This window comes from Chinchilla lanigera, unplaced genomic scaffold, assembly GCF_000276665.1.
Source record: "Chinchilla lanigera isolate Chin_1 unplaced genomic scaffold, ChiLan1.0 scaffold00017, whole genome shotgun sequence".
Classification (NCBI taxonomy): domain Eukaryota; kingdom Metazoa; phylum Chordata; class Mammalia; order Rodentia; family Chinchillidae; genus Chinchilla; species Chinchilla lanigera.
Genome location: NW_004955418.1, coordinates 27,049,063 through 27,059,937, shown reverse-complemented (window position 1 = coordinate 27,059,937; position 10,875 = coordinate 27,049,063). Strand labels below are relative to the sequence as shown.

The 10,875-nt window shown below is 41.4% G+C and overlaps 1 protein-coding gene across 1 annotated transcript in view; it reads left to right on the top strand.

The window, feature by feature from the left end:
- The window catches only part of Vcan (versican), a gene marked incomplete in the record, with an annotated part of 110,836 nt that overhangs the window by 18,493 nt on the left and 81,468 nt on the right, over window positions 1-10,875 (top strand). The window contains 2 exon segments of the mRNA XM_013513017.1: window positions 3,752-3,926; window positions 4,009-4,136. Coding sequence (XP_013368471.1) covers window positions 3,752-3,926; window positions 4,009-4,136 — 303 coding nt within the window.

Below are 10,875 nucleotides of genomic sequence, written 5' to 3'. Positions count from 1 at the left end.
TGGCCGAGGGGAGGGGCGTGGGCGTGGCGGTGGGCGTGGTGTGGTTGTTGGGGCGGGGAGTGTGGCTTGGGTGGTGGGGCGTGGCATGGGCGTGGCATGGGCGTGGCATGGGTGCTGGGTGTGGAGGGGTGTGAGCTGCACACGCAGGACTGTAGCCCCACGCCTGTCCACGCTGGGGCTCACAGGCGGAGCTCCCTGCAGCAGCTGCCCAGCTGTGCAGCCCCGGAGCCTGCAGAGCTGCGCGACTGCAGGGCGATAACCTAAAGGTCACTCACAGGCAAAGACAATCTTGTGCATCTCTCCTGGCTTCCAACGCGCTCACCCGAGTGCTTGCCACTTTCTTTGGTTTTTATTTTTGTCAGTCCGGGTGTGTGGAAACTGGTTACATTCTTCACAGGGAGTCAGTGCATGTGCCTTTCATTCTTTTTTTCTTCTCATCTCTTTTCTCTCTCCCCTCTCCCTCCATCTCTCGGTCTCCTTCCCTTTTGCAAAAGCTCTGTCTCCCTTTCTTATCTTTTATTTGGCTTTTTTATTTGTTTATACTTTGGGTTTCTCATATAAGAAAAGCTGCAGTTTAAGTCTGCATCTGATTTATTTCATGCAACATTATGTTCTCAGGGTGCCTCCATTTCCTACAGGTGACTTGATTTTATCCTTCTTTATGGCAGAGTAGTACTCCATTATGTATGAATACCACACTTTCTTTATCCGTTCATATGTTCATGCATCCAAGACTTAGCTATTATGAGATTTTTCTGGAGTCCATTTTTGTGTTTTTAGTTGTACTGTCATGGCTGCCTGATCAATCGAAAATGTTGCCCTTTTATGATCATTTTCATTTTGGGAAAGAGCCCGAAGTCAGAGTGTGCCAGCCCTGGTGAGTAAGTGAGGAGGGACACAGTTGTGTTGCGGGAGCTGGTTTTTGAGGGGGATTCCTGTGACAGTGTCTTTCACAGTAGTAAAATTTTTAAAAATTTAAACATTCATTGACTTTTTCAGTCATACCTCTTACTGGAAATACTGAATACCTCCAAACGTGGTACTTAGGTAATCATTACTTTAGGGCTGAGATTTATTCATTAATCTGCAAGACTACACATGCCGATCTACATTTTGTTTTAATTTTACATATGTGTGTCTGTACTTGTGTGTATAAATACACAAGTTTAAATGTACACACAGAGTCTTTCTCCCTTTCTTGGATTCTGCTAGTGATTACTACAGTCTTTGAGTTTACTTTTACGTAGATTTCACCTTAACTTTTGTCAACCAATAAGATCCTTCGTAAGTACCATGGTACATACTATAGTGTCCTGAGAAAAGCCGGGACTCAATAAATATTTAAGTTGGTTCAAAGCAAGAGCTCAGTTAAAAAATTTCAAGACTAATACACCAGTTGTGACCCATTGAATCTTGCAGTGAGACATTTTATTCCCCCCTTTCAGTGGTGGTTTATGTCACTTGAATTTAAGTTGGGAGACAAAGCAAAGAAAAATTGCTTTAATTGGGCACAGACATAATGCCATAGCTCTTGGAAGCAGAATGTCTTGGCAAGTTATTAAGCAGAATTCTAAACCCAGACATGATGGAACAGATTTTCGTACAACCCTCCATTTTCCTATAAAATATTTACCTCTCAGAATATATACAGAGGATTTTATTGAAACTCTTTCTTGTTTAGCCAAAAGGAAATACTCTGAATTTCAGATGCAACAGCAAAGTAATTTACTGAGCATCTTTTTATGTTCAAATCCTCTCATTCCTCTCTGTCTATCTAGTTTTTTGCTGTCCAGGTGTCTACTAAATTTCCTGGGTTCTTCTAACTTTTTCATCATACCCTTTAGTTACTTAAGATTGTAACACTGTGTCATGTAGTTCTGTCTTTTACAAGTCCCCAAAGAACTTTAACAACTCTTTACAAATTTTCATCATTAAAGAATTAGCAACGGACTTGCCCCTTGCCCCTCTGAAACAATGCAAATTCTCCACTTAATCTCCTTAGCCACATGGGGTCTTCAGATTATTCCAACTACTGCAGATACTTAGCCAGAGCGATGTCCCCTGCCTTGGTCGAGACACCCCCGGTCCCTTTTTGTAACAGTCTTCAGTGCTCCTGGGAGCTTTGTAATCACCAAGAAGAGTATGTGAAGTTTGATCAATACCAAGCTGATCGAAGACCGAGAAGATTCTTGCCTGAGCCTTACCATCATGTTAAGCTTCACATACTTTCGGAATGCATCACATTTACTCTCTGGCGACATTAGGCTCTAGAGAGGTAGAAATTGGCACTTGGCAATTATTTTAACTCATAAAAGGTGAGAAAAGGGCAAATGGGTGTGAGTTACCAGGGTGTCTGCTTAGTGGCCACACAGGAAGGACTTCTGCTCTCAGTAGGGACACAGGTGATGATCTCTGAGGTGCTAATCTGTCCCCCACTGGCGCACACATGTCTTGGCAGAAAGAGAATCTGAAGATGGCTGTGCTGGAGACGGCCTGATAACTAGAAGTCAGACTGGGAGGACAGACTGCTGGAAACGCCCAGAAATTATGGGGAATAAAAAGAAGGAGAGTAACACGTATCTCAGACAGCAGAATTCACTGCAAATGACAGCAACAGAACAATAGAGGTTTTGTTTTTAACTGATAGGATTCAATAAAATTTCATCCAGAAGGCCCAACTGCCTCAATTTCCATTTTCTGGTGGTTTCTGCGGTGCATTAGTTAGACTCACTTTGTTTTGTGGAGCGAGTCGTGATACTCACTACAGTTAAGAATGGAAATCCTGCTGCTCAGATGGGAAGAGGGGTCCGGCCCCAAAGCTCCACCCTGCTCTTCACCCATTTGACAACTCCTTGGCTCTGAAGCACAGGTCAAAACCTCTAGTTTAACCAATTCCTAAACTGCAGTAATGTAGAATTTGAGGCAAGATCCAGGACACTTTGCTTCTACTCAGGAGAGCTGGAGCATTTTATTTCAGGTCACCTTTGACATAGAAATGTGACATTTCATCTGTCCTAGCAGGGGTCCTAACGTGCAAAAATGATAAACATTTAGGTAGTACGTAGTTGTCTACCCAACATTTTATCCTTTACCTAATTAGACTTTTAGATCGATCAAATAACCAGTAATTTTTAGTTCTACCTTAAGGGTGGGGAAATTAAGCTCTCAGAGCTTGACTTGGAACAAATTAGTGTTGGAAAAAGCCTTTTCTTTAATGTACAGTCTGTGTCTTTTCCACCCCAGTGTACTGCTCTGAAAGTCTCCGGCGTTTCATGTTTGGAGAAAGTGACCTTGCTAAATATTCCATGGGGTGGGTCACTAGTTTATGCTCTTTTTTTGAGCTGGCCTTGGGTAAGATGATGAAGTCCTGTTTTTGTGACTCTCTTAACCCTTTGTATTTTCTGAAGAACCTGCTCCATATAGATGCTCAGCATGCCCAAAGGAGCCCAAGTACTGCTTGTAATTGAGACAGCAGTCTGACACTTGGGATTCAGTGACTTCAGTCTCTCTTGGGTTGTGCACATGGTACCAGAAAGTTCCCAGCTGGAAAATGTTCTAAAGGAGCAGTGTGGGATACCTAGGGGAAAGGTGTTTAGGGAGCTCTACAAATGAACGTGATTTTTGTACAATACAATGATTAGGACAATATCATTAGTATCACCAGTTGATTTGGTATGTTGCTCCACTGAGAAGTTTTGCACAGTCCAGGGGAAATTGACACACTTGTAATTGTTGGCTATTGTGTTTGCAGGGGTTGTGTTTCACTACAGGGCAGCCACCAGCAGATACACGCTGAACTTTGAGGCTGCTCAGAAGGCTTGTGTGGACATCGGAGCTGTCATAGCAACCCCAGAGCAGCTCTTTGCTGCCTATGAAGATGGTTTTGAGCAGTGTGACGCTGGCTGGCTGTCTGATCAGACTGTTAGGTGAGAGCTCCAGCTCCACACAGTAATTCGTCATCTGGGAATGAGAAGGAAGTGGCACTTATTAACCCCTTCGTTTTCCCAGGTACCCTATCCGAGTTCCCCGAGAAGGCTGTTTTGGAGATATGATGGGGAAGGAAGGAGTCAGAACCTATGGCTTCCGTTCTCCTCTGGAAACTTACGATGTGTACTGTTATGTGGATCATCTGGACGGTGAGATGTCTAAGTTTCTACCACTTCACTGGAACTAGGAAAATTGGGGAGAACCCAGCAATGTGTGGGGACTGAGCCAGTCTTCGGGCTTGTTTGGGTCCCACACAGGACTGCCTTATTGAGATGACTGTATGATTTTGTGGTAAGAGAAGCTTAAAGTGGAAAATGGAGGAGGAGCATGTAAGTGGTGGTGCAGGTTGGAGATGCCTTCACTTAATGGCAGGTTCTCCTACAGGGGTGCTGCTCTTGGGTTGCTGCCAGCACATGTTTAGAGCATTCAGAATGGAAACTCTAAAGTGGTTCCTATTCTGGTGAGGACCTCAGATAAAAACTCTGCGGTGACAAACCAGTGGGAATCCAAGTGCAGATAAACACCTCAAAACTCAGCTCCAGGCTTCTGTAACAGGAGGCGCTGCCAGATTCTCACTTGTTTTCATCCTTGAGCTGGTATTCTGAGCAGTCATTCATTCATTCAACCACACAGCACGTGAAGCCAAGCAACGTTTTAGAAATGCATTAGAAAATACCCGCTGTGGGATGGTGCCCTGCTGGTATGAAGCTAGCTGAGGTAAAGCCCTTCTGGAAGATGCTTAGAGTCTGATTGATGTGGGATCTTTCTTTTCCCTCTGCCTGAGTCAGAGGTTCTGGAGACAAGTTTGGCTTCAGTAGTGTCCCGTTATCTCACAGGCATGTGTATGTGGAGGGCACATACAATTCAAGCTTCTGTGACTTTAGAAATCAATTTTCAGGTACCTTAGAAGTATATATATATATATGTAATTACATTGAGTTATACTTTCAATTTCACCTGGGTACACATATAAAGAATGACCTCAAATTTTTTATGTGTAAAATAAGAATATTGGACTAGATAATTGCTCGATTCCTTCCAATTTTATAATTTTTAAAGCTTATTTTTATTAATACATCTTTGCAATACCTAGTGATTACATTCATTGTGGCAACTTGGCATGTGACTCTTTTCCGTTTTTCCCCCCTCTCTCTGTCTCTTGGTCCCCTTCTAATTTGCAAAGACATGTATCCCTGTTTAAAATTATGTGATCCTGGTTTACTTCTTGTTGGTTTATTTGAGTTTTGTTTTGTTGAGGTCATATCTCACTATGTTGGGCCAAGTGGTCTCATACTCCTGGGCTCATGTGATCCTCTTACCTTGACCTCCTGAGTAGACAGGAGTGCAGGCACACACCACCATGTCTGGTCTGGAATTCTATAATTCTACAAATGGAATAATGGACCATGGAACCCAAAAGCTATATTTTCCTAATACCCTGACTAAATTTGAATAGGAAAGACTGCTTTCAAGAAAGTGCTTAAGTATGGTTCTCTATGACCTGAATATTATTATTATTTTTTTTTTTTTTGGTTTTTCTCCGGTACCAGGAACCGAACTCACGACCTTGCGCTTGCCAGGCAGGCGCTTTTGCCGCTGAGCTACATCCCCAGCCCCGACCTGAATATTATTATCATTATCATTTAAACTGGTCAATGTATTTTCTAAGCCAAAGCTTCAGAAGCAGATTTGCTGGAGAATCTAGTTCTAGGGAATAAACTTAGTTATTGTTATTTCAGTAAGGTGGGAGTTTCTATCACTGTTGTTTTAATTTAAAATAATATCTATCCAAGTGTTAGTTGTGAAAATATCTGAAACCTCGTAGTAGAGAAGCTGAACCACAGTTAATTTCTGAAAAATACATGCAAATCTAATAAACCTAAAAGACTTTTATGAAACACTACTGAAAGTGTGGACATTCAGGTACAGATTCACATCTTCATTTGAATAGAATAAGCATCCTAAGTGGTACTCCTTGATTGAGAGACAGGTTTATAGGTTCATGATGTCCCTGCAAGAGTGGCCCAGAGACCCCTCTATGTGTCTTTTCTTCTAGTTATCCTGAGAGAGTGTCTTAGTTACTTTCTCATTGCTGGGACAAAATACCTGACACCCACAAATTAAAGGAAGAAAAGTTTATTGTAGCTTATAGTTTATACAGGTTCATTGTTGGCTGTTCCAAGGCAGGGCAATATGGCAGAGGAAAAACAGGCCCTGGCAGTGCAGATAGGAATCATGGAGCAGCTAACTTCCCTTTCCCTTTTTATTCCATCCAGGCTACAAGCCTATTGGTTAGTGCTGCCCACATCCAGGATGGGCCTTCCCATCTTCTACACCCAGAACTACGCTAAATCAATCAGTGAACTAACCCAGTTATCATACCCATAATCCAGTATCACACACCCATGATCCAGCCTATTCCCCAAAGCTCCATTTATGGGCACATGAGGCTTTGAGGGGATATATAGGAATAAGCCATAATGGAGAGCTAGTAAAATTCTGTAAATATAGACTAAGGGTATAGACTCCCCAGCTTCAAAAGAATTCTTTCAAGACCAGAGGAGGCTTTAGTAGAAGACCCAGAAACTACTACCCCTCTACAAGCACTGCTTAAAAGTCTTGGTAGTTGTCTTGGTTACTTTTCTCTCATGGCTGGGACAAAGTACTTGACACCCAAAATTAAGGAAGGAAAGGTTTATTTTGCTTACAGTTTGTGGAGTTTTCAGTCCATATTGGCAGGTTACAAGGCAGAGTGGCACATGGCAGAGGGCTACAGCTCATGGCGGCAGAACACAGCAAAAACAACAAGCACAAAAGGGAGGAATGGTGGCAAGCAACCTCTTCCTCTCCCCTTACATATGCAAACTATCCACCCCAGGGTGGGTATAGCTCTCACACCCACAATCAGTCAAACTCTAAAAGCCTGCCCCATGACCGCATGAGGCTTTGCGGGGACACCCAGAAACAAACCATAACAGTGGTAGAAGTCCTACCAGGGATATTTTAGCTGTGCTGCATCCACCAAGAGCTGTTCCCTCGATGTCTGCTCAGAGTGGCAATAACCAGTGTCCAGGAATTAGGCCTTTAGAGCTCTGAGGTTGTGGGAAAATTTCAGATGAGGAAGGGTTCACTAGTCCAAACACAAGTCCTTTCCCACCTCCAAATGTTCTGTGTAAAATCAGTTTATGCTCCTGTGCAACCCAATTCTGTGGTATGAAGTTACTTGGGATAAGTGTTCGTCATATTTGTTATCTGAAAACTTATACTGTGAGATGTGGCATAACAAATTTAACAGAATTTGAACCTTTTGTTTCAGTACATAAAAGTTGGAAGAGAAAGAAAAAGGAATAAGTACAAATACTATATCAACTACTGGTTGAAATTTGTGTCAGAAAAATAACAAGGCTTTTGTTTGTTTCACAGAGAAATCTTGACAATTCTAGGGGATATGTAGAATGTTTATAACGTCACTGATCTAGAAATCTTTCCTTCCTTGTCTGTTGGCCATTGTAAAAGTTAGCAAGTCTTTGGACACTATGCTTATCTCTGCTGACTTGAAATTGGCCTGGGGTGGGAGCTAAAGAGAATTTTTATGGCTGGTGATGTAAGTGGAAGATCACAGATCATTCTCATAAGAGCCCCTTGTTCCTTTAGTGACTTATATGTCTTCCCTTTGAAGTAATCACTATTGACCAAACTGTGAGTGGATGAAAATTCTGTGGGAAGTTGAATGCATAATATTACTTCCGGTAGTTCACTTGTCACATTGATAAAAGATTATCTGAGGCTGAGCTCAAATTCCTCATAAAAGATTTATAGCAATTGCTGTATTTGTAGTTCAAGTAATTTCCATCAATATTTTATTGTATTTTTGGGTACCAAGTATATATACCTAAGAGATGGTGAAGGCAGTAAAGATCTGCAATATCCATGCACTCAGAATGCATGGAACACATGCCTGGGAGTTATGAGCTAATGTGCAATTGCTTCAGATCAGAAGCTCTGTATTCCAGATGGTCTAATGAAAAAGTCAGTTAAGTATGAAATAAAAGCCTGCTCAGTAAGGTAATTAATTTTCTGTTTTAATTTGTTCTGAAAAATATTCAGGTGGTAGAATCTCGACTTTGTTTTTTCTCCTTTCTTGTTTTGTAATTTCATATTTGACACAAGTATTTTATATAAAATTAAAATAATTACATTAAATGAAATCCAGCCAATTCTTTTTTAAGGTGGTGGCTGTGACACATATCTGTATATGAGTGTAATATTTAGTTCTATTTTAAAATATAACCCACTCAGTGTGAAAGGGCAGTGGCTTTGGCTATATGCACTAGGGGAATTTCAATACCAGCCTGTGTTTTTAGAAGTGCTTTTGGGGTTATTAGACATGAGTTAGGTGAAAGACGACACTGTTGCTAATAAGTTAATGGAATTAGAATTCTAAAATAGGAGTGCAGAAGTTAAGATCTATCAAATGTTTCTTATTAGGAAGCTTAATCAATGTGTTCCCATTAAGTAGACTTGGAATATGTTGAGATGGCTTTGGAATTGAGGTGATTGAATTGTTCAGAAGATTAGACTGCAATTACAGACGCTCTTTGATGGATGATGGGATTACATCCCAATAAACCTACTGTGAGTGACGATACAGCCCATATACCTGCCCTGATAAATCTCAAAGTGGAGCAACACAGTGACCTTCAGAATATCTGTGATCACGTGGCTGACGAGGGGCTGGGGCTGGATGCTGCCGCCTGGCATTAGGAGAAAACAGAATTCAACATTGCAAATGTGGTTTCTTCTAAATGCATATTGCTGTTTCACCGTCATGGAGTCTGGGAAACACAAATCTGAGCCATGGTCAATTTGGGGTCAGCCGTATTGAGGAATAGTAAGGGCAGTGCCCAGGCATTATGCCTAGCTAAGCGCCTCATGGTTACAAAAGGGAAGGACCTCACATCCGCCCCAGCTCCTGCCTTTCCTCCTGGTGAGGTCCTAGGCATGGTTTCCCTCCATAAGCTCCAGTGTCCTCTTCTGAGACGTGAAAACAAGAACACTGACTTTGTAATCGTAAGATGAGGACTGAACAAGATAATGGTAGAAGCTTTTTTCACAGTGCGTGGTACAGAGTAAGTGCTTAATAAATAATAGCTGTTATGAGAGCTTGTGGGCACAAACAGGCCCCTTTCCCCAATGAATGCATAAGAAGAATTGAATTACGTCCAGTGTGAGGAAAATTTTTCTGACAATACATATTAGTTTTGTTTGTTTGTTTTGTTTTTTTCTGGTACCGGGAATTGAACTCACGACCTTGCGCTTGCCACGCAGGCGCTGTGCCATTGAGCTAAATCCCAAGCCCCAATATATATTATTAAATGTTGAAAGAATACTGAGACATTATAGAACCTCTTCCAGAGAGGTTTCTTAAAAATAGAATCGGTCTGAGGTGTTATGAGTTCAATACTCTGTCAAAGTCATGATGCTATGAAGGACATAGAGAATAAGTGGAAACGGGAATTTTTTGAAGAAGGGTCATTTTGAATATGATTACTTAATGCTTGAATATTATTGAATAATTAAAAATGACACTGGCAAAATAATTCCTACATTGTACTGGTAAATGGATTGAAATAGGTTTCTTCCCATATTAGAACATTAGCTTTCCAAATCACAGTGTTCAGGAATAGTCTGGGGTCCGGCTCCTCATAGCAAGTCTTGCACAAACAAACTTGCCCATTCTTGCAGCTGGAGCGGTTCAATACCTCATGAAAACTGGTAGTTTATTACATGTGTCTGGATCTATTCATTGCACAACAGAATTCCTAAGTAAGACAGACAAGAGTGGGGTGTAAAGAATATGAGAATAATGTAAGTAATGTAAATATTAAAAGCACACACTGAAACATAAAGAAAAAACCTTCCAATTTCTTTTCAATGAAATTAATAGACCAACTATTTATTTAGTCTTCTTATGTTGTAAGAACTTGTAAGAAAATAGGCTTATAGGCATTTTGTTCTTCCTGTAGATAAATCAGGGGTTGCTAGCTGAGGTCATACTGCCTCCCTTCGTGGTTGACCTACGTAGATCCCTTGGGAAAGAGCCAGCCCTGCCAGTCTTATGCCCAGACACATGAGTGGTCAGTCTGGGAACTCCTTTCCCTACCACCTTCGAGACCCACATCCTATTCCCTTATGGGCCACACTTACTATGTGGTCTGCATTTTGATTTTCATTTCACCTAGATTAGTGATGGCGAACCTTTCCGAGCTTTCAGTGATGACAGACAGCCTGCTGTAGTACATGTGCCATAAGTTCGCCATCAGTGACCTAGATTATGCCCTCCTGTTCCAAACCACTGGCTTTTATACCCTAATGGAACTGCACTGTGGACTGTCCGTCACCCATTGTGCCTTTCCAGTCATGGACTATCTCTAAACCTTGAATGTGTGACTGTCATCACCTTCCTGACGATATCTGCTAACACGTCCCTCTCTTCTGGGAGAGAGGGAACCATACACACCCATGTTTGTATCTGAGGCCGGCTCTTGGCCCAGAGTGGTACTCCATAGGCGAAACTGAACACAATTTTTTGCTTCAGTTTTCTTATTAGATGACTTAATTTCATTTTTTTCTTTTTAATGTAAATATTAAGTCAAAAGATTTGTGGGAAGAATAGGGCACCAAAGAATACCAGAGGGGAAAAAGCTAGTAAATAAAAATTGATAATATTAACTTCTAGCTTTCCACATCTAATCCCAAACTTTTTTTTGAGTTTCATATCCTTTTCTCTATCTTGTAAATACTTTTTTTCCTGGTTCACTTCTGCTTTTGATTCTCAGAAACAGTGCTTATACCTTTAATGGTAGTTCTCCAAGGGTCCTAATTCAC